The 25,377-nt window shown below is 43.3% G+C and overlaps 1 protein-coding gene across 1 annotated transcript in view; it reads left to right on the plus strand.

The window, feature by feature from the left end:
* The window catches only part of LOC126251848 (aminopeptidase N-like), a 255,465-nt gene that overhangs the window by 121,285 nt on the left and 108,803 nt on the right, over positions 1-25,377 (plus strand). The window contains exons 8-11 of the mRNA XM_049952527.1: positions 1,990-2,101; positions 2,315-2,396; positions 6,416-6,599; positions 21,454-21,655. Of these exons, the coding sequence (XP_049808484.1) occupies positions 1,990-2,101; positions 2,315-2,396; positions 6,416-6,599; positions 21,454-21,655 (580 nt within the window). The remainder of the gene's footprint in view (positions 1-1,989; positions 2,102-2,314; positions 2,397-6,415; positions 6,600-21,453; positions 21,656-25,377) is intronic.

A 25,377-nucleotide genomic window follows, 5' to 3' on the forward strand; every position in this document is an offset into this window, starting at 1 on the left:
CCTCAAGTGACACACCCTCTAAACCTAATATTGCCCGGAAGACGCCGGCTGGTATGGTCGAGCGTGTCTAGGCGCTTCAGTCTGGAACGGCAAGACCGCTATGGTCGCAGGTTCGAATCCTGTGTGTGATGTCCTTAGGTTAGTCAGGTTTAAGTAGTTCTAAGTTCTAGGGGACTGATGACTTCAGATGTTAAGTCCCATAGTGCTCAGAGCCATTTGAACCAACCTGGAAGACGGTTTTGAACAAATGGCATCGCTTCTTTGCCACCAACACCCCGAATCTTAAACTTTTCTATTTGTCTGTGGGAATGGCTGAAAGGCGAAATCTATAAAGAAAAAGTAAATACAAGAGGCGAATTAATCGTTCCAACTGTGGACAGTGCTGCCCCCATAAGAGGACCCCAACAGATACACGAAAGAGCTATACTTGGTGCTGTCAAGAGAGTTCGAAAGTGCAGTGAAGTCGCAGGTGGAATCTATGAAAATCAACGGCAAACTTAATTATTTGTGTTCGTTTAGCGCCTTCTGTAAGTCAGTAACAAACAAAAATTGGGCATATGTTATAGGAAGTGTTATATTCGAAACAGTCTACTCTGCCACCTGTTTAAATATTTCTCCTGATACACCTGATATATGTAACATATACTAAGTAATAATGATTGGTTCTGCTAGCGTGTTAGAGCTATAGGATGATATTGAACCTTTGAGGATCAGATGAAAAATTGAATGAAAATTTCTTTTCGTAGGAAGTGGGTCATCTATATGGCAGCTATGGCACGTTCCATTATTCATCTGTCGGCTGTTGTGCTTGAGATGTTTATACGAGGGCTATTACGAAAGTTGGGAACGTGTTGGCATTAAAAAATACTAAGTACAAGAGATACATTTTATTATATACATCTGAAAGAGCGACTGACATACTACTTTTCCACATAGTCACCAAACACATTGAAGCACTTATCATAGCGGTGGACAAGCTCTGAAAGACCTTCGTCGTAAAATTCTGCCGCCTGAGACTTCAGACAGTGAGTCACGCCCGCTTGGAGTTCCGCGTCGTGATCAAAGCGCTGCGTTGCAACCCAGTTCTTCACCTTGGGAAACAAGTCGCTTGGTGCGAGATTGGGGCTGTAGTGCAGGTGAGGGAAGATTTCCCATTTGAATGAATTAAGTAGTTCTTTAGTGCGTTTTGCCATGTGAGATCGGGCATTGTCGTGCAAAAACAAAATTTTGGACGTCAGCTTTCCCCGGCAGCTTAGCTTTTGAGTGACAATTTCAAACAACAAAGTCCGTGAAACTTGTGGAAAAGAAAGCGAAAGCTCCGGTAATGTGAAGCGACGGTTTTCACGAATCGTTTCATCAACTTAAGCGACAAGATCGTCAGTCACAATGCTCGGGCGTCCACTCTTCTCTTCATCATGAACGTTGGTTCGGCCATTTTTAAATCATTTCCGGGCGGAACATTCACTCATTACGTTGTCTGCCTACACGTCACACAGTTCACCATAAATTTCTATAGGTTTTAGGTTTATTGCCAACAAAAACCATATCACAGACCGCGCCTCACAATTGGCGGGATTTTCGACTGCAGCGCACATTTCAAATTCGAATAGCGAAAAAACCAGACGCGTAGAGACGTTCCCGCTGTCACGGATGGATGCAAACTGAGCTGCCGAGCACGCACATACCAAAATATACGCGATCGGCGCGCGCCTAGCGGCATCAGACGGAAATGTTCCCTACTTCCTGAAAAGCCCTCGAACTTCTTACAGACACAGGAAAAAAAAAAAAAAAAAAAAAAAAAAGAGTTTTGGCCACATACGGACGTCAGAACTGTAGGTTCTTCTTGTACTGTTTATGGCCACATTGGTTTAAAATTAAGTTTGGAACATTCGTTGTATAAATTACAAATGATAATTAGTTGTATAACAGCGTGCTGTTATATTTGTATTGTTAAAAATAATTGTATGTGGACTTATCTTTCGGATACAGGCGGCGTCTAGGGTTATCCCTCCTATGGGCTACAGTCTCTACTATGAATACAGCAAACGCCACCCTTATTCTCTCATTGGCTCGCTGAAGGAAGAGATCCGCGTTGCTAAAAGTGAGTACTTGCAACACAGTTTTCTCAATAAATGCTAGTGTTAGCTGCAAGCATAAACTCCATAAAGTCTGTGAAATATTACAGAATTATCATTTAAGTGAACATGGACTGCTATAAAATACATGAAAGTTTGTAACAAATTTTCTTTTCTCAGAATATTACAACCTGAAACTGTGACACTGACAATGGTATCTCTTTCTTTCTCAATTTTAGCGCAGTGGATCTTCCGCATGCTGAACTACACTCTCACCGAACGAGTTTTCGTGCACAGCATCCGAAAATTCATTCAAGCCAGGTAACATTATTTCATTACCTCTCTGTCTCCACCACTCCGTTCCTGTCTTCCTAGCTCTCTTATTCGCCTGGCCCGAAAAATCTCTCTCTCTCTCTCAAACACACACATACAAACACACACACGCACACACACACACACACACACACACACACACACACACACGTGCGCAAATAACGACACCGTGTATCCATTAGTTAGCCCCATTAAAATTTTAAGAACTTCCGATACTCTCTTTCACCGTGTGTACGTATTTGGGAGCGAAGAAGTAGTTTCGGGACTGAAAGAAGAAGACTGTGAAGTATTGAAAGAAATCTGTGAGATATTTTAATACAAATGTTATGTTCTGGACAAAATTTTCACAGTGGCATACAAACCAAGAGGCAGAGGTATCTTTTTATGAAAGGAAGAAAGGTTGAACAGCGTTTTATGAGCAATCGACGACGAAGTTACTAAAGACAGATTTCATTATGGATCTATTCTGAGGGCTGTAGTGACGTACCAAGACATTAATGAGCTGGTCAGTAGAAACTCGCTTGGAGCGGTTGTTTACGGGAACAGCATCTCAAAGAGACAATGCGTGGCGGTTGTACTAAAGTCTAAAACGAGTGTGTCTGCGCAGTATTATGTTTAAATATAGGAATATACTGAAGGTGGGTTCTACATCCTCCCAGGCGTAATAAATACTGCTAGAAACACTAAAGTCTGTAACAGACAGATGCTAACGTCCGAGATACACAGGAAAATAAGGGGTGCCATTCGTCTGTTGGGATGTTACGGAGCGTACGCAGAAAGATAGTATGCAGATGGCCTTATTGTAATGGAACAAACGAGACCTTTCTGACGATCGATAGTAGACTTAAATGCGTCCAATGTGCACTGAAGGGTCGACAGTTCAGGTCATGCCTCAGCATGAATGTCGAAAAACTGTCCTGCATGAGCAACTAGCAGGATGTTAGAGTACTGACAAGAACCATGACTGACGATCATAGTTGTACAAAACCGCCATACTCTCAGCTTTAACGGGTGCAATGGAAAACTGTTCATGTCAAAGCGTTACCACTACTCCAGAGCACACCAGAAGTCACATTATAGCAAGACAACGACCACCGACACGATTCTCAGACTATCCGCTTCATCTGCATCTATATCTACATACATACTCCGCAATCCACCATACGGTGCGTGGCGGAGGGTACCTCGTACCACATGTAGCATCTTCTCTCCCTGTTCCACTCCCAAACAGAACGAGGGAAAAATGACTGCCTATATGCCTCTGTGGTGGTGGTGGTTAGTGTTTAACGTCCCGTCGACAACGAGGTCATTAGAGACGGAGCGCAAGCTCGGGTTAGGGAAGGATTGGGAAGGAAATCGGCCGTGCCCTTTCAAAGGAACCATCCCGGCATTTGTCTGAAACGATTTAGGGAAATCACGGAAAACCTAAATCAGGATGGATGGAGACGGGATTGAACCGTCGTCCTCCCGAATGCGAGTCCAATGGGCTAACCACTGCGCCACCTCGCTCGGTCTATGCCTCTGTGCGAGCCCTAATCTGTCTTATCTTATCTTTGTGGTCTTTGCGCGAAATATAAGTTGGCGGCAATAAAATTGTACTGCAGTCAACCTCAAATGCTGGTTCTCTAAATTTTCTCAGTAGCGATTCACGAAAAGAACGCCTTCTTTCCGCCAGAGACTCCCACCCGAGTTCCTGAAGCATTTTCGTAACACTCGCGCGATGATCAAACCTACCTATAACATATCTAGCAGCCCGCCTCTGAATTGCTTCTATGTCCTCCCTCAATCCGACCTGATAGGGAACGCTCGAGCAGTACTCAAGAATAGGTCGTATTAGTGTTTCTATAAGCGGTCTCCTTTAAAGATGAACCACATCTTCCCAAAATTCTACCAATGAACCGAAGACGACTATCCGCCTTCCCCACAACTGCCATTACATGCTTGTCCCACTTCATATCGCTCTGCAGTGTTACGCCAAAATATTTAATCGACGTGACTGTGTGAAGCGCTACACTACTATTGGAGTATTCAGACATTACGGGATTCTTTTTCCTATTCATCTACATTAATTTACATTTATCTACATTTACAGTTAGCTGCCATTCTTTACACCAATCACAAATCCTGTCCAAGTCATCTTGTATCCTCCTAGAGTCACTCAACGACGACACCTTCCCGTACACCACAGCATCATCAGCAAACAGCCGCACATTGCTATCCACCCTATCCAAAAGATAATTTATGTAGATAGAAAACAACAGCGGACCTACCACACTTCCCTGGGGCACTCCAGATTATACCCACCTCCGATGAACACCCACCATCGAGGACAGCGTACTGGGTTCTACCACATAAGAAGTATGTTATCCTTTCCTTCTTTTTTGTGTCATATTAGCCTTCTAATTGGTTTGATGCGGCCCGCCACGAATTCCTCCCCTGTATCTTTTGGTATCACAGTAACACCTGTAACCTACGTCCTCTATTATTTGCTGTATGTATTCCAATCCCTGCCTTCCCCTACAGTTTTTACCATCTTCAGCTCTCTCTCTAGTACCAAGAAAGTTGTTGCATGATGCCTTAACACATGTCCTGTCATCTTGTCCCTAGTCCCTGTCAACGTTTTTCATACATTCCTTTCCTCGCCGGTTCTGCGAAAAATCTCCTCATTCATTAGCTAATCAATCAACTTAATTTCCAACTTTCTTCCGTAGCACCACATCTCAAATCCTTTGATTCTCTTCCGTTCCGGCTTTTCCACAGTCCATATGTCGTTATCATACAATGCTTTGCTCCAAACGTACATTATCGGAAATTTCTTTAAATTAAGGTCTAGCAGACTTCTCGTGGGCAGGAAGCTTTTTAGACTACACGATCGTGGGCACGTTGGCGTTGGGGCATTATGTCTTTTAGTAAGTCGGCCTGTGTCTTATTAATGTCCCATCGAGCTAAGTGTTAGTGAAATGAGGGTAGGTTTTGATACCGAGCAGGAGCGGAGTGGGAAAAATGAAATGATAGCGAGTAATATATTTTAAAATAATTCAGAACTGTTTTATTAGAAAGTAAGAACTGCAAAAGATAATTAAAATATTTCTACCAGTCTTATTTAGTCAAAATTTGGGGTTCAACATTTAAACAAATCAAAATATATAACTCAGAGAATTACAGGTATTATTCAAAAGTGATGAACTCTATGGCGCTGAACCTAGATCAGGTTGGAAACTGGCAGTTTGCTTGTGAGTTGGTGAAATCAACGAATGGGAATATGAAGTGAAGGTTGTAGTAACAGATTAATTTGTAACATACCTCGATGTCTTGGTTTGGCTGAAATGTGGTAATATGGTTGTGAGTTATCGAAGGTATATGCAACGGGAATAATTATAACTCTTTAATGTTGTTGATGTTTTAATCTTCAATTGATATTAATATTATATCAATGATTTTAGGTTAAGATCTATGTTACATCTGAATAAAAGTTGTTTGTGTTTTATCAAACAGAACAAATATGACCTTATTCAGTTGTAACGGAAGATCCTAAACTAAAGTCTTTAGCATATATCAAAAATTCTTATTATGGTGTGAATTTTACTCTTAGTTGATTTTAGGAAGTGGCTTATGTACGCCGTTTTGATAATACCATGGGAGATGAGTGGTATTGGTAGGGTAGCTTGTGCTAACCTCAGAAGATACTGACCAGTCTGTTGGTCACACTTGGACTAAAATTATCGCTACTTTTGCAACTGTAATTTGGGGGATTTGTTTGATAATCTTTTTCGATGATGAGTATGTGACATGGCAGTTTTTAATGAATGATGTATTTATGTAAATTTGAGATTAATCTCAGTCGGTATGCAGAACAAGGTAAATTTTAACTTGTTGAAAATAATATACTTCAACTAACAGAAAAGGAGAAGTAGATGTTCTCGCCGTGACACAGGTGACCCGCACATCTTAGTGTGAGGGAGAGTGGTTTAGGTGTGGTGCGTTGACATATTTGTCGTGGTTTACAGCGAGTACAAGATGTTCACGGAGGACGACCTGCTCAACGTGATGACGGAGGTGGCCTGGCGAGAGGGCACTCTGCTGGAACCCATCCTGGTCGCCTACATCGTCGACTCGTGGTTCAAGCCCGACCGCTTCCCCGTCGTCACCGTGACCCGCAACTACGACGAGCACACCGCAGACATCGAACAGGTTCGTACAACCGTCCAACAGTTAATGCAAACGCTTTATTTCCCTGTAGTATACAGAGAAGTTGTAGCATTAGAAAATTGCAGTGAAATGCAGGAAGATCTGCAGCGGATAGGCACTTGGTGCAGGAAGTGGCAACTGACCCTTAACATAGACAAATGTAATGTATTGCGAATACATAGAAAGTAGGATCCTTTATTGTATGATTATATGATAGCGGAACAAACATTGGTAGCAGTTACTTCTGTAAAATATCTGGGAGTATGCGTACGGAACGATTTGAAGTGGAATGATCATATAAAATTAATTGATGGTAAGGCGGGTGTCAGGTTGAGGTTCGTTGGGAGAGTCCTTAGAAAATGTAGTCCATCAACAAAGGAGGTGGCTTACAAAACACTCGTTCGGCCTATACTTGAGTATTGCTCATCAGTGTGGGATCCGTACCAGGTCGGGTTGACAGAGGAGATAGAGAAGATCGAAAGAAGAGCGGCGCGTTTCGTCACAGGGTTATTTGGTAAGCGTGATAGCGTTACGGAGATGTTTAATACACTCAAGTGGCAGACTCTGCAAGAGAGGCGGTGTAGCTTGCTGTCCAGGTTTCGAGAGGGTGAGTTTCTGGATGAGGTATCGAATATATTGTTTCCCCCTACTTATACCTACCGAGGAGATCGGAATGTAAAATTAGAGAGATTCGAGCGCGCACGGAGGCTTTCCGGCAGTCGTTCTTCCCGCGAACCATACGCGACTCGAACAGGAAAGGGAGGTAATGACAGTGGCACGTAAAGTGCCCTCCGCCACATACCGTTGGGTGGCTTGCCGAGTATAAATGAAGATGTAGATGTAGATGTACCAAAGGCACTTGTTTACAACTAAATAAAAGACCTATACGGGGTGTAAGAAAAAGCTACAGCCAAACTTTCAGAAACTATTCCTCACACGCAGAGCAAGAAAATATGTTATTTGGTCAGGGGTCTGCAAACGGTTTGTTTCTATGTCTGAGCTCAGTTTCTACAACTCTTCAACACATTAACAATGAAAAACACACCGGAAAAGAAGGTATCAGCATAGTATGAAACATGAACCTCTGTGGATTGTTCGAAATGCCTTCCATTAGCAAAGATATATGCATCAATCCACCGTCTAATGGAGTCCCTGGAGAGCTGATGTATCCCTGGACAATTGGATATTGTTTCTCAGCCTCCCACAATACGGGTACGACGACTCTTCTACCGGAATTATGTACACAAGAGCTTTCACGTGCTGCACAAATAAAATGAAAGTGGTTTTAGGTCAGGAGAGCGTGGGGTTAACGAATTGGCCCACCTCTGCCTATCCGTATGTCACGGTATATATTATTTAGGAGCCTACAATTAACACTATAATGAGGAGGAATTTCTCCGTGCATGAAGTAAGTCTTTTGTCGCAGTCGTAAAGCACATGTTCAAGCGGAACAGGTAGCGTATGCTCTAAGAAGCTATTGTATGTTTCTTCGTTGAGCCTGGGTGGAACAACATGAGTCCATAACAGACACCAATGTTTGCCCGCAGCGCGGTCTAGGGCGCCTTACAACGGTTCGCGCGACTACCCCCGTCGGAGGTCCGTCTTCCTTCGGACATGAGTGTGTCCTTAGCGTAAGTTAGCTTAAGTAGTGTGTAAGTCTAGGGACCGATGACCTCAGTAGTTTGGTCCCATAGGAACTTACCACCACCAATTCCCGCTCAAACGTTGGCAGAAAATATTTGTTGATGACATGGTTCCACAATTTCATGAGGACTTTCGACAGCACATGCGTGCTCGTCGTGAAAATTAACAATCTGACCACGTTGAAACGAAACCTCGACCGCGGAAAGCATATATGCACTACAGTGGGGTTCACACATTGCTGACTGAACCATTTGCAGAGCTGTGCTCGAGAGGAAAATCAGCTACTGATAGTGCCTGCACAGGCTCTGCATAGTACGGATACAGCACTTTCTCATGTAGACCTGTCGCAGCAAACTGTTACGCTTACACTAGCATTTTCGTCAACTGCACGAAGAAGTACGTCCTCTGCTTGAGTGGTTGAGATGTCCTCGTCCATGTAGGCCTTCCTCAGTTGGGAGTAATAGGATTAAAAGTCACATGTTCCCTAAGACGACAATCAGTTGCTTCAAACGTCGTCATATCGGGGCACCGTCGTCCTCGAAATCTCCCCCATAGAAACGTTTAGCGCCACGGCCATTGTCGTTTGCCAGTCCCTACAGCAACTGGCCATCCGTAAATTCCGTATGTGAGAACACTTCCACTGCTCTGCACGCAAACCAAATTTGCGATGAACACTGAACAATGGATGGTACGTGCGTGAAGCTAGTACCTCAGAAAAGCTTGTCACATGTCAACATAAGCAATGAAATTAATCTCATGTCAACACAAGCACTGAAGTGTCTCACATGTCAGTATTTCCTTCGTTCAATTGGAACGACAGGCACTGGAAGTAAAGCTAAGAATTTGAACTAACTGCTAATTCTAACCAAAAGTAACCAAGGGGGTATTTTTGACGTAAGAAAAGTTTGCATGTAACACTGATACATTCCATTTCTTTGTTTTCCCCATGGTCTATGTGCTTATGAAAAGAAGTGAAAAATGAGCTCTAACACGGAAAGAAAGCTTTTACAGGCCAATGTCCATATAAACAGTTCATTCATGTACGTGTGAGAAATGTTTCCCGAAAGTTTGACCACACCTTTTAGTTACACCCTGTATTGCAACCGGATTTTGCGTACTTTATTTTCGAAGCAATGTAAGTGATCTCTAATACGTGAATGCAGTTATTACTGTGAATGTGAATACAGTCTTTCTCTTCATCTGCTTCTACATACATACTCCGCAATCCACCATACGGTGCGTAGCGGAGGGTACCTCCAACGACAACTAGCATCTTCTCTCTCTGTTCCACTCCCAAACAGAAAGAGCGAAAAATGACTATCTATATGCCTCTGTACGAGCCCTAATCTCTCTTATCTTATCTTTGTGGTCTTTCCGCGAAATATAAGTTGGCGGCAGTAAAATTGTATTGCAGTCAGCCTCAAATTCTGGTTCTCTAAATTTACTTAGTAACGATTCACGAAAAGAACGCCTCCTTTCCTCCAGAGACTCCCACCCGAGTTGCTGAAGCATTTCCGTAACACTCGCGTGATGATCAAACCTACCAGTAACATATCTAGCAGCCCGCCTCTGAATTGCTTTTATGTCCTCCCTCAATCCGACATGATAGGGATCCCAAACGCTCGAGCAGTACTCAAGAATAGGTCGTATTCTACCAACGAACCGAAGACGAATATCCGCCTTCCCCACAACTGCTTGTCCCACTTCATATCGCTCTGCAATGTTGCTCCCAAATATTTAATTGACGTGACTGTGTCAAGCGCTACACTACTAATGGAGTATTCAAACATTACCGGATTCCTTTTCCTATTCATCTGCATTAATTTACATTTATCTATATTTAGAGTTAGCTGCCATTCTTTACACCAATCACAAATCCTGTTCAAGTCATCTCGTATCCTCCTACAGTCACTCAACGACACCATCTTCCCGTAAAACTGCCAACTGAACTGACGAATTCTTCTCGAAAAATCAACCGAGTAATATTTTAGTTTCGAAACGACGTTTCGACAAGTTTCTTGTCAGTTTTTGGGGATCTGACTGGGTGCTGTGGGACACTACTATTTATCGTTCTCGGTCGTCTTTTTGATCTCCCGGGATCGGAGCAGGCAGGACAATTGTGAGCGCTCGGAAGTGAGAGTTTGAGGTGGCAGCGATAGAGCTGGTTGGGGTGGGGCCGCGATCTGCGTCGCCGATTCTTCCTGTCCGCTGCTGGCGCTCTGACCACGGAACGCTCCTTGGGGATTTTTGCTAATATCGCCTCTACATCTATATACGTACTCCGCAAGCCTTACGGAGCGTGGCGGAGTGTGCCCTGTACAACTATTAGCCCTGCTCCACTCGCAGATAGAGCGAGGGAAAAACGACTGTCTATATGGCTCTGTATGAGGCCTAATTTTTCCTATCTTATCTTCGCGGTCCTTCCACGAAATGCATGTTGGTGGCAGCAGCTTCGTTATGCAGTCAGCTTCAAATGTCGGTTCTCTAAATTTTCTCAATGTGTTTCTCGAAAAGATCGTCGCCCACGTAACACTTGCGCGTTGTTCGAACCTACCGATAACAAATCTAGCGGCCCACTTCTGAATTGCTTCGATGTCTTTCTTTAATCCCACCTGGTGTAGAACTCAAACATTGGGGCAGTATTCAAGAATAGGTCGCACTAGCGTCCTATATGCTGTCTCCTTTACAGACGAACCATACTTTCCAAAACCTCTCCCAGTAAAGCGAAGTCGACCATTCGCCTTCTCCACCACAATCGTCACATGCTCGTTCTATTTCATATCGCTTTGCAACGTTACACCAAGATGTTTATCGACGTGGCTGTCTCAAGCAGGACACTGCCAATATGATCCGAAGATTACGGGTTTGCTTTCCCTTCTTATCTGCATTAACTTACATTTTTTATACATTTTCAGCTAGATCCTATTCATCACACTAACTGGAAGTTTTGTTGAAGCCATTTCGTATCATCCTTCTGTTTCCCATTTTTGACATCTCACCGCCCGCACACAGCAGCATCATCAGCAAACAACCGCACATTACTGCCCACCCTGACCGCCAAATCATTTATGTACATGGAAAATAGCAGCAATCCTATTACACTTCCCTGTGGCCCTCCTGACGATACCGCTGTCTCTGATGAACATTCGTTGTCGAGGACAACATAGTGGATTCTATTACTTAGGAAATCTTCGAGCCACTGACATTTCTGGGAACCCATTTCCTATGCTCATACTTTCGTTGACAGTCTGCAGAGGGGTATCCTATCAAATGCTTTACGGAACTCTAAGAACTACACTCCTGGAAATGGAAAAAAGAACACATTGACACCGGTGTGTCAGACCCACCATACTTGCTCCGGACACTGCGAGAGGGCTGTACAAGCAATGATCACACGCACGGCACAGCGGACACACCAGGAACCGCGGTGTTGGCCGTCGAATGGCGCTAGCTGCGCAGCATTTGTGCACCGCCGCCGTCAGTGTCAGCCAGTTTGCCGTGGCATACGGAGCTCCATCGCAGTCTTTAACACTGGTAGCATGCCGCGACAGCGTGGACGTCAACCGTATGTGCAGTTGACGGACTTTGAGCGAGGGCGTATAGTGGGCATGCGGGAGGCCGGGTGGACGTACCGCCGAATTGCTCAACACGTGGGGCGTGAGGTCTCCACAGTACATCGATGTTGTCGCCAGTGGTCGGCGGAAGGTGCACGTGCCCGTCGACCTGGGACCGGACCGCAGCGACGCACGGATGCACGCCAAGACCGTAGGATCCTACGCAGTGCCGTAGGGGACCGCACCGCCACTTCCCAGCAAATTAGGGACACTGTTGCTCCTGGGGTATCGGCGAGGACCATTCGCAACCGTCTCCATGAAGCTGGGCTACGGTCCCGCACACCGTTAGGCCGGCTTCCGCTCACGCCCCAACATCGTGCAGCCCGCCTCCAGTGGTGTCGCGACAGGCGTGAATGGAGGGACGAATCGAGACGTGTCGTCTTCAGCGATGAGAGTCGCTTCTGCCTTGGTGCCAATGATGGTCGTATGCGTGTTTGGCGCCGTGCAGGTGAGCGCCACAATCAGGACTGCATACGACCGAGGCACACAGGGCCAACACCCGGCATCATGGTGTGGGGAGCGATCTCCTACACTGGCCGTACACCACTGGTGATCGTCGAGGGGACACTGAATAGTGCACGGTACATCCAAACCGTCATCGAACCCATCGTTCTACCATTCCTAGACCGGCAAGGGAACTTGCTGTTCCAACAGGACAATGCACGTCCGCATGTATCCCGTGCCACCCAACGTGCTCTAGAAGGTGTAAGTCAACTACCCTGGCCAGCAAGATCTCCGGATCTGTCCCCCATTGAGCATGTTTGGGACTGGATGAAGCGTCGTCTCACGCGGTCTGCACGTCCAGCACGAACGCTGGTCCAACTGAGGCGCCAGGTGGAAATGGCATGGCAAGCCGTTCCACAGGACTACATCCAGCATCTCTACGATCGTCTCCATGGGAGAATAGCAGCCTGCATTGCTGCGAAAGGTGGATATACACTGTGCTAGTGCCGACATTGTGCATGCTCTGTTGCCTGTGTCTATGTGCCTGTGGTTCTGTCAGTGTGATCATGTGATGTATCTGACCCCAGGAATGTGTCAATAAAGTTTCCCCTTCCTGGGACAATGAATTCACGGTGTTCTTGTTTCAATTTCCAGGAGTGTATATAATCTACCTTTTACCTTTATACATAGTTCGTAGTATATCACGTGAGGTAAGATCAAGCTGAGTTTCACACGAGCGATGGTTTCTAAAACTGTGCTGATCGGTGAACATAAGCTTTTCGGTATCTAGGAAATTCCTTCATTATGGAATCCCAGAAACTCCTGGCGCGACATAAAACCTTTTTGTCTTCGAAGTTGAACGAGTATCCTACGAAGATGCTATTCTTCGCCAACGCCGACATTTTTTGTGTAGCCGAGGTGGACTTTCCTAGCTTGTTCTGCACATCTCTGTGAGTTGCAGAGCTGCGTTTGGCCGGTGTACTGGCAGCTACACTTACAAGTGATGTGGTACACGCCCGATGTTTTTAGTCCTAAAGCATACTTCATGCTACCAAGCATGACCCTAGTTTTGCTCGCAGAGAGGAGAACTGTCTTTACATTATGCTAGTCCAAGTTTACGGCGATCTTGGATGTTGGCGGTCTAGCGTACGGCAGGAACACAAAGTCCTCACTGTCATCTTCGTTTGGAGTCCAGACAGTTCGCCAGAAAATGACAAGTAGGAAACTTTTCGAAACCTCGCTCCGAAACAAATATATCATTCGGCTGATTATGGGAGAAGAATTCTTGAGTAGAGTGTAGTGTTGTATCTTGGAATATTTTTCAGACTTCCCCCTCCAGCCAGCTCTGCAATTGAATTTTAATATATTTTCTTATTCTACTTTTAAGTGACAGTTTGACTTTTAATGTGCTGCAGTCTTTCCGAAAATCACAAAACAATACTGCAGAAAAGTAAGTTTTTTTTCCAAAAGTGAAAAAGTGTTCCAAGGTACTAAATGGTCATGTACCAAGGAACAAATAATCTACTGCAATTTGAAAGTGCTACAATTGTGAATATCTTGCCAGCACTGTATGTAATAGTCTATTTTGTAGGGTACACATGCTGTATTGTGGGGCGATCGTATGGTTTAAAATGTACAGACTCTGTAGTTAGTGATCGCAGTGTATACACTTTTATTGTTCCAAGATTTTAGCATCTGCGTGCCTTTTTATTGACTGTGTGCGTTTTATCAACTGGATTTTTTTTTATCAAGGCATGTATATGTGGGACTTCATGTGATGTAACAAGGCAATTTTATAACAAATTCCCTAAGATAAGTGGAATTTTATATATCTCATGTCAGCCGTGGTATGAATTCTCGTCCTCTTGCAACCCCCTCCTGCCCCCTCCCATTATCTATGTTTTTCTCCTAGATCAGATGATGGGAGCAACAGACTGTTGATACCAGTCGTCTTGGAACAACAAAAGTCATTTTCAGTAGTCTGTCTGTTACATTATTACTCTGCGAAACCCCAAAAATCAGTAAGGGAAATCAAGATACGCAGAATATTATCAAAAATCAATTCAATGAAACACATTTTCAAATAAAAGCTATAAAAAAATAACAAAAGTTGTCATATTCGGGAAAAGTAAAATTGTTAAGACAGTAAAGAAACTCAGTTCATTTGTAAATATGACACGTTCCATAGTAGTAGATCTACCGTTTCAAAGTACATACGTAATGGTTCACGACTGAAGAATTGCACATTAAGAGTCCACACTTTTTATAACTATTTTTAAAGATATGTAGAATTTTACTCACCATGAAATTCTATAAATGAAGAACTCTCAATACCTTCGAAATAGATGTAGATGAAGTACCTTTAATGTATTTTAAAGCACTTAAATGTATAAATCTAAATATATTGACAAATTTAGTATTCTATCCATTCTCAGAAAGTGTAGATGTATATATCGAAATAATCAACAACTAATCATCTCGTGGTATTTCAGTTCTTCTTGTTATGTCCGTGCTTGCTACGAAAATAGGGCGGGGAATTCCGCCTTATGCAAGACACCTTTTTTCTGTTTCGTTTCACCCAGACATGTTTCAGCACTTTTTGTGCTATCTTCAGTGGGTCATTTTTTATTTTCTAACTGTAAAATTGTTGTTAGATATTAACATTTAGCGAAACTTTTGGTACATGATATTTACAATTGTGAATGAATAATTGTTGTAAAATATTGTACGTCATTTGTTCGTAGCTTACAATTGAGATATGTATTAACGACCTGATGTACTGTGTGTTGTTTATAACATTATGTCAAGGTTCTATTTATACCTTAATTGACAAAAGATGGATGTATGCTTAGTTTATGCATCACGTAGGGTATGTAAACTAATGCATACATCCACCCTTTTGCCAATTAGAACATTGAAATAATATTATAAACAACACACAGTGCATGAGGTCGTTAATACATATCTCAACTGTGAACTATGAACAAATGATGTATAATATTTTACAACAATTATTCATTGACAATTGTAAATATTAGGTACCACAAGTTTCACTAAATGTTGATAAGTAACAACAATTTTACAGTTAGAAAATAAAAAATAACCCACCGAAGGTAGCAAAAAAAGTGCTGAAACATGTCTGGGTGAAACAAAAGAGAAAAAAGGTGTCTTGCAAAAGGTGGTATTCCTCGTCCTATTATCAGCAACTAGTTGCCAAAAACAAATTTAATTTCTTAACCGGTTTCGGGCACTTGGTGCCCTTCTCCAGAAGATTATACCCAGCCCATTATTAGAGCGAATGCCAACAATAACTTGCATACAGCAAAATTCCATGATCATGTGGTTTATAGCGCCTTTACACAAATGGTATAAAGAAGGCGATCGGTATTCTTCGATGATGCAATTCTCCGCCACCTCCGACTTATTTGTGTAGCCGAGGTGGACGTTCCCTGCGTGATTCCTACACAACACAGACATTATTAAGCAAACAAATTTAACATGAAGTTCTTCTTTATACCATTTTTGTATGGGCACTACGAAGCACATGACCACGGCATTTTGTTGTATCCATTTTATTGTTGACAGTCGCAAATAATGCGATACGTACAGTATGACCTTCTGAAGAAGGGCACTAACTGCCCAAAAGTGGTTAAGAAATTAAATTTATTTTATTCAACTAGTTGCTGATTATTCCCAAATGCTGCACAAAACCCAACCTCATGTCGCAGAACAACAAAACCAACAGATAATGCCTGAAGTTACTTATAGATGTCTCTACTGCGCATACCTCCATGTGATCTTAATAAGTGTCACTAGACTGAGACACCGACCAGAAAAAAATCCTATTTCTATGTAGAGCACTCTCCCGTACTACCTCCAATGTTTCCCAAACAAGATGTTCATTTGATGTGCTGCTTTTAAGGAATGTAACACACTCATATGCCTGCAACTCACAGTGATTCCAACAGTGATGGAATATGTGCCTGGTGCTGAAAGACGTCCTTCGGTTTAATAATGTCACGTTTTGTCTTTGTTTGTCTAGCAATGCAGCGGCAAAGCGAATAGCGGATCTAATACCCACTTAAATATAGATGATTACGTGAATTTCCAGTTGCGCTACGTTCGCTGATGAGCATGCTTGGATCAGAGATTGAACAGGCAACGGATATGGCCCAACAACACGTGAAACTAATTAGTCAATTAGCACAATGGATAAAGCAACAACCAAGCTTGCGTACGGTTTCTCACGTTTAGGTTAGCCCTAATTCTCACGTGGTATGCATAATTCTCACTTGTGACTAAGAACATGTAGAAGAATAGAAGATCAGGTGATAGCAACTCAGTTACCGAATAGCAAATCAGTTACCGAAACACAGTGATTCCTCCAGGCTGTGGCTAAGCCATTTCTCCGCAATATCCTTTCTTCCAGGAGTGCTAGTTCTACAAGGTTCGCAGGAGAGCTTCTGTGAAGTTTGGAAAGTAGGAGACGAGGTACTGACAGAAGTGAAGCTCTGAGGACGGGGAGTGAGTCGTGCTTGGGTAGCTCAGCTGATATAGCACTTTTCCGCGAAAGGCAAAGGTCAAGTCTCGGTCTGGCATACAGTTTTAATCTGCCAGGAAGTTACATTGATTCCTTTTATAATGAACGGTGGCCAATCAAACACGTGGGATCCTCACCAACAGACCCTTACAACACCTTTATCGCACAGAAATCCAAATTACATACATAAACACATTATTACCGAAGACTTTTGCTTGGAGGTCACTTAGAAAGATACACGGAATCTAGGTTGGATTCAGACTCGCTTCGGAGAGACTAAGCTTTCAAACACAGTCACCACAAAGATCACATAATTCACAAACGCTCGCACGATAAGGGAAAGTAGAAACGACTTATTTTACCCCCGCTGACAATTAAAACTAGTAGAGAACGAAAGTAATGGTACGTAACCGCTGTTATTCGAAGTGCAAGTAATCTGAAACATTTTATTAAAAATCTAAGGAAGGCGTAATGGCAACAATTCTCGACGGGTGTTGGGGTTTGTTCGAAACACAATTTCATGGACTACAGAAACCATATGAGCACTATGCATAAACTACTAGATCCTGAGCATGTAGCGACATGGTAGACATAGGTTACGACGCTAAGCACAAAGGATGATCATTTCAAAAAGGCGTTAACTTCATGAAGAATTTCCCACGCAACACTGATATTACTAAGCAAACACATTGAACAAGAAACGAGGTCCCAATGCTGAAGGCACCTGACTCCGAACACGCGGTATGATGATGAGTTCACACAAAGCCGAGGCTATCCAACTGCTCTCCCACATAAAATTAATTAAAATGACCATTACAGGCCGGCCGGAGTGGCCGTGCGGTTCTAGGCGCTACAGTCTGGAGCCGAGCGACCGCTACGGTCGCAGGTTCGAATCCTGCCTCGGGCATGGATGTGTGTGATGTCCTTAGGTTAGGTTAGGTTTAAGTAGTTCTAAGTTCTAGGCGACTGATGACCTTAGAAGTTAAGACGCATAGTGCCCAGTGCCAACCATTTGACCATAATACGGAGTGACATAGCGCCCATCCTGTCAAACTAATATCCACATACAGCAGACTGTTCGCTTCTACAAGTTAAGATAACACACTGAAATACCTGAATCCTGACTGGAACGAACCAGTCCACGAGAGGTACCCAGCTAGTGGCAAGAGTGTCGAACGTGGCTTTAACCAAAACGGTACCACTATCAAATCGCAGTGTTGTGGAGAGAGTTACGTTGACTCTGCTAAACTACCCCACCAAGTTAAGTTTACAATATTTTAGACCATCCACGCTGTGGTTGCCTGACAAAACATTTGAATTGTAGAAACACTGACATCCACCACTCATGATTAAACGTAGGATTGAACAGCAAAGGATATTTACAGACAAACAAATGAACAGACTGGGTGTTCACCAGATGACGCTAGTAACTCGAAACGAGCAAACACGTATCACGAAAACCAGAACGACAAGTACGTAAGATGCATAATGAGGACGAGGCTTATGAAATTATTCTGACTGAAACGATGCAGTACAACCATATGCCTATCTCTTAAACAGTTCAAATCCTGTTTACTGATTGTGGTGTCACCGCCAGACACCACACTTGCTAGGTGGTAGTATACGTCGGTCCATTAGTATACGTCGGACCCGCGTGTGGCCACTGTCAGTAATTGCAGACCGAGCGCCGCCACACGGCAGGTCTAGAGAGACTTACTAGCACTCGCCCCAGTTGTACAGCCGACGTTGCTAGGAAAGGTTCACTGAGAATTACGCTCTCCTTAGCCGAGACGATAGTTAGCATAGCTTTCAGCTTAGTCAATTGCTACGACCTAGCAAGGCGGCATTTATCCTTTGCTATGTATCTAATGAAGCATGTACAGTAACAAGACCAATGTTCACCAATTGTTGATTAAAGTTAAGTATTCCGGCAGCTACGTACTTTTCTTTATAGCATTAATTAAGTATCCTGTTTCAGACCTCACGCCATCCTGCGTGAGTTTATAGCGTGCATTTCGGCTTCCTCAAACAACACGGTGTTGGCACTTCTGCCGGCACATCACTGATAGTAGATACTGAAGATTAATAGTTTAATTCTAACGACTTTATAAGGTTTGAGTTCAAAGAGTTTCTGTGATATTGTCGTTACACACCGCGACAGTTATCTGCCCCATTAAGAATCACCGTTAATGCGGTATCTGAACTTCCTGCAGTCGTACGTTGCCTATCAACTAGTGAGAGCAGAATTTTGTCCTTTAACTGTGTTATACTATCAAAATCTTTCGCACATCGTCCGTTGCATATTACTTGGAGTTCGAAACTAAATTTCCATACACGCTGATCTTATCCGACGTTTCATGTAGTCTGATTTAATTGGAACGTCCTCTTCTTAGCTTTGTCCTCGGACAAAAAGTTCGTTACGTCATATCGATGGAGCTTGCTGCACTTATAAGGACCAAGAACACTGGCCTTCCGTCGCAACATTATTAGTTTGTTACTAACCGGTTCGCTACTCCAAGGGCGGTATTTGCAGATTTTAAAATAAGACAGCTGGCAGATCGCCATGGCCAATACACACCTGCAGTGCATCGCAATGACGTCAGCACAGAACGTACTGGCCCGCATCGCCCACTTAAGTGCCAAGATATCTTCTTTTGAAGATAGGCCGCACAACGTTGCGCTCTAGGGGATGGGCAGCCACGGTGCTGCTACCACGTGTCCATCCTCATTTGTAATGGGTTACTCTCTAACACTGATGGAGATTAACACAGTTGTTGGTGTCCAGTGATACACTTGTCATAACTGTTCCCGTGACATGATATTCTACTATACCATACCGATCATTTACCTCCAAGACTAGAGACGTTTACTTCGCGAAGCCAACTGAAATTGTTTACAAGTGGACATAGATACCAGGTTAATTGCCATTCTAATGGTTCGGAAAAAACTCCTAGAGTAAAAATTTCAAATGTTTTAGTACGTTAAAATGAATTATATTACGATTTCAGACCCCTCCAGTATCAGTTTCGTAGCACAAATGAACATTGGGTACCCACATCACCTTGCATTGTTGGAATCACTGTGGAAGTTAATTTAGTAAACCCATGAGCGTTTCTCCTTTATGTGCAAACAGCCCGTTAATTGTAAATTTCGCAAGAGAAATAATTGCCGTGGCAAGTTACGGTTAATTATACTGAAAAAGTCCGCCCCAGTAGCTGAATGGTCAGCGCATTGGAATTCCACGCGTGGGGGCCCAGGTTCGATTCCCGGCTGGGGACTGAGATTTTCTCCCATCAGGGACTGGGTGTTGTGCTGTCCTTCCCGACTGGGAACTCCCGGCCACTGACGCCATACGTTCATTTCCATTTCCATACTGAAAACGTTTCTTGCATGAGGTTTTGGTGGAAGACCTTGTTTCTATTTTGAAGACAAATATTGGTGCATATGTTTTGTAGTTCATCAAGCCATTAATTTCAGTTACGACATTCTGCGACAATTTGTTACATCTGTGCTGTTCTGGAAATCTCTGTGAGTAGGTGGTATACACGAAAACATTTTCATTGGACTTTCACGCAAATTTCTCTCACATAACCTCACGTTTCACTGGGTCGTAACTGAGGCTGTTTTCAAACTTTTTTTAACTAGAAGAGTTACTAAATATCTCAATTGTCACAGTGTGTCCCTCTGCCTTTATTTATGTTTATGTGTCAAATTAAATGTTAGATTGCCTTTTATTTGTCAAATATATTTGTGATAAAAAACATTATTACTCTTGCTATACCTTGATGATTTTTTCGTAACATTGGTACATTAATCGTAATATCTACAAAGACAATAACCGTCTCTACAAATAACACATGAATATTCAGGAACTTTAAGGAATGTTGTGATAAAGCCTCAGGTAGCTGCATACACAGTCACAGAAGCGACATAGCTCCACAACTGAAAGTTTCCTCTAAACATTACTGATGCTCGCCAAGAAATATCGAATGGCTTTTATCCTCTGAAATAGTGGCAGTTGTCACACAAAATTTTCTTTTACTGTCGCAGAATCATTCTCTGTCGAAATAAACGAAAAATTCCTTACTCTATCAACAACCCAAAATATTCTGTCTAAAGATGCAATGAAACTCGTCAATAAATTCAAAGCCCACGAAGTATAACGTCCCGGAAACTTTTCCTTATTCATACGAAACAATTTCGGAAATATGTGAAGTCCTGGGATAAAATTATCAACCCCAGAAAGACATCTCTAAATGACACATATACAAAAAATTTAAAATTTCGAATTTGGAAGTAGCTTGTCCACTGAAGACGGGTGAACGTCCGTATGGTCAGTGATAATAGTTCACTATTGCTTGTCACATATACGTTTTTATGCATGCTCTCTGTCACTTCCAGAATGCTTTTACTGTCAGTCTCAGGCAATTTGTGTTATTACTGATATCACTTCTCTATTCCTTAAGACTGTACTCCGGGTCCAGCTTCAGTAGGTTTCACAAGACACCACAGTCAGCTGACTCTGTTGGTTTACTAAATCTGTGTTGTACATCTGCCTTCATTCTTTCAGTGGGCTACACAATTAAGTACATAAATGGTGCACGTTGTGTTACAGCACATGTTCTTACGGGAGAGGCCTCACGATGCACCAAACAAGGACAAGCAGCTGTGGTGGGTGCCCATCATGTTGATGACCCGAAACGACATGGACGTCTCCACAATGACCACGACCACCTGGATGCAGGAGCAGCGGGAGGTCAGCATTGCAGATATGCCCTCTGAAGACGCCTTCGTCGTCGTAAACCCAGAGGAAATCGGTGAGCAAATAATTATTTTCCGCTATCACAGAACTCGTTTTCCGTGAACACAGCTATGAGTGCGCCGCACAGCTTAAGTCTACACATACAAGGCGCGATAGAAAGATTCCTTTTCAGTGTGTTACTTCAGCGTATACGTAAAATAGCGCGATTCAAATGCGGGTACATTAGCACCGACATGTTGGCAAGGAATTAGCGTGGCATTCCTGTCTTTCTGACGCGCAAGTGGTAAATGCGGGAAAGTGAACTAAGGCGACATTATTACCAAAGGCTTGCAATCAGGAACAATGTGCTATTATACTTTTCTTGGCTGCCGAAGGAAAAACACTGGTAGACATCCTTCGCAGAATGAAGAATGTGTGTGAGGCAGCATGTCTGTGGAAAACCACCGTTGTGGAATGGTGCGCCAAGTTCCGTGCTGATCGCGATTCGCCACGAGACGCCTATCTATCTGGGAGACCATCCTCGTCCATTATGGGCAAGTGGAGACATTCGAGCACCACCCTATAGTTCTGATCTCTTCCCATGCGACTGTCACGCCTTCGGATCCTTAAACAGGAACTTGAAGGGTGGATGATTTCCGTCGGTCGAGGATGTGAAAAAGGCTGTTACATATTTCTTCATGCAGCACCACATTCGATTTTATCACTTATCTTCAACCTGGTGCGTCGGTGGTATGATTGTCTCAATGCTGACGGCGATTTTGCCTGATTGGCATACCGATTCTGGACCGCACGGTCTTTGAACGGAAACATTTTGATCGCCCCTTATATATCTACACTTACATCGTATTCTGCAAGCCACGTGACGGTGTGTAGCGGAGGAAACTTCTCGTACCACTTACTGATGCCCCCTCCCCTGTTCCACTCGCGAATGGTGGATGGGATGAATTATTCTCGGTAAGCTTTTGTATTAACTGTAATTTCTCCCATTTTCTCGTCGTGGTCATGCCGTGAGGTGTATGTGGGAGGAAGTAACATGTTGTCCGACTCGTCCAGGAAAGTGCTCTCTCGGAATTTCAATAGTAAACCTCTCCGTGATGCACAACGCCTCTCTTGTAGCGTCTGCCACTGGAGTGTGTTGAGCATCTCCGTAACACTCCAGGCCGGCTAAACGATGCCGTTGGATCTTCTCTATCTCTTCTATCAGTGCAATCTGATAAAGATCACAGATTAATGAACAACACTCAACAATCGGTTGAATGCGCGTTTTAAGCCACGTCCTTTGTGGATGAGTTACAGTTTCTTGAGATTCTTTCTAGGAATTTCAGTGTGGAATCTGCTTTTCTACTGCTTCCTTTTATGAAATCATTCCACTTGTATAGTTAGTCCTAGGTATTTTACGATGGATATTGTTTCCAACAATTTGTAATCAATAGTGTAGTTAACTAAATGTTTCCCTGAGACTTTTTAGTATCTTTTTATTATCTACGATAATGACCGAAGCAGACGAAATGAATTAAAATTCGTGCAGTGGCTAGGACTCGAAACCGGGTTTTGTTGCTTGCTGGGCAGAAGTGCTAACCATTACACCACTGCAGCATGTTGGTTAACATTGCTGCACGAACTAACTAAGCTGAGTGCCCTCCCCAACACAAACTTCAATTCACTTTTCCCTTACATATTGTCACTACTGCAAGGGCTCTCTGATATTGGCAAGGACCTCAGCATTGGACGTAATGGGACGTCCTTGTACCATTGGTGATCTTATAGATATTATAATTAAATGTTTCCCTGAGACATTTAAGTCTCTTTTTAGTATCTACGATAATGATCGAAGCAGACGAAATGAATTAAAATTTGTGCTGTGTCCGCGACTCGAACCCGGGTCTTCTTGCTTAGATAGTTCGTGCAGAAAAGTTAGCTATTAGACTGCGCTGGAGTAATGGTTAGCAATTCTGTCTAACAAGCAAGAAGACCCGTTTTCGAGTCCCGGCCGCGGTACAAATTTTAATTCATTTCATCTGCTTCGATCATTATCGTAGATGATAAAAAGAGACCTAAATATCTCAGGGAAACATTTAATTATAAGATCTTTAAGATCACCGATGGTACAAGGATGTCCCATTACGTCCAATGATGGGATGCTTGCCAATATCGGAGATCCCTGGCAGTAGTGACAATATGTAAGGGAAAAATGAACTGAAGTTTGTGTTGGAGGGGGGGGGGGGCATTCAACTTAGGTAGTTCATGCAGCAACGTTAACCATCGTACTGCGGTGGTGTAATGGTTAGCATTTCTGCCGAACAAGCAAGCGCAAATTTTAATTCATTTCGTCTGCTTCGATCATTAACGTAAATAGTGTAGTTGTAAAGTAATGGATTACTTTCCATATGCATACGCAATATGTTACATTTACTTATGTCCAGGGCCAACTGCCAGAGCCTGCACCATTCATCAACAGTCTGCAGGTAATTCTGCAAATCGTTACTGTCTTCTGGCGTTGCTGTTTTCTCATAGATAGCCGCGTCATCCGCAAACAGTCTTATTAAAGAGCTTCCGACGCTTTCGCTTTTTGCTACATCATTCCTATACATGATAAACAGTAACGGTCCTATTACTCTTCTTTGGGGTACTGTGGAAACTACCTGCAAAGGTAGTTTCGATTTTCTTCCGTTAAGAGCAACGTATAGAGTTCCGTCCGGAAGGAAGTCTTCAACCCAGTCGTAAATCTCGTCCAGTACTCCGTAAGTTCGTATTTTTTTCGGGAAACAACAGTGCGGGACGCTTTTAAATGCCTTCCTGCAGTCAAAGGACGCAGTATCAACCTAAGCGCTGTTATCCACAGCGCTATGGATCTCATGGAGGAACCGAGAGAGCTGAGTTTAGCAAGATCTCTGTTTGCGGAATCCATGTTGATTACAATAGAGGAGGTTTCGTTCTTCAAAAACGTCATAATTCTTGAGGATAAAACATGGTCCATAATTCTACAACAGATTGACTTCAACGATATAGGCCTATAATTATGCGCATCTGTTTTACGATCCTTCTTGAAAATGGGAATGACCTGCGCTTTTTTCCAGTTATTAGGTACTCCTTGTTGCTCCAGCGACCGGCAATAAACTGCTACTAGAAAGGGAGCAAGTTCCTATCTCGTCTAGTCCTGATGCCTTTCCGCTGATACGCAATTGTAGTTGCTTTTATATTCCGCCATCGGCTGCCTCAGTATTTGTTATTTCGACGTTCGTACGGCAACTGAAAGGAGGCACCGTTTTACGGTCTTCCACGGTGAAACACTTTCGGATGACGGAATTCAGAAGTTTGGCGTGCTCTCTGTTATGTTCCGTTTCCATGCAGTATGGTCACTGAGTAAGTGAAGATAGAGAGGTTTTTGAACCGCTTACTGATTTTAGTAACACCAAAGTTTCTTAGGGTTTTTGCTTAGATCGGTTGGCAAAATTTTACTTTGAAAGTCATTGAACGCATCTTTCATTGTTCTCCTTACGTGATTTTTCTCTTTTTTTGAGTTTTTCTTTATCAGGTAGGTTTTGACTTCTCTTGAATCTACACTCCTGGAAATGGAAAAAAGAACACATTGACACCGGTGTGTCAGACCCACCATACTTGCTCCGGACACTGCGAGAGGGCTGTACAAGCAATGATCACACGCACGGCACAGCGGACACACCAGGTACCGCGGTGTTGGCCGTCGAATGGCGCTAGCTGCGCAGCATTTGTGCACCGCCGCCGTCAGTGTCAGCCAGTTTGCCGTGGCATACGGAG

Source organism: Schistocerca nitens, chromosome 1 (assembly GCF_023898315.1).
Source record: "Schistocerca nitens isolate TAMUIC-IGC-003100 chromosome 1, iqSchNite1.1, whole genome shotgun sequence".
NCBI lineage: Eukaryota > Metazoa > Arthropoda > Insecta > Orthoptera > Acrididae > Schistocerca > Schistocerca nitens.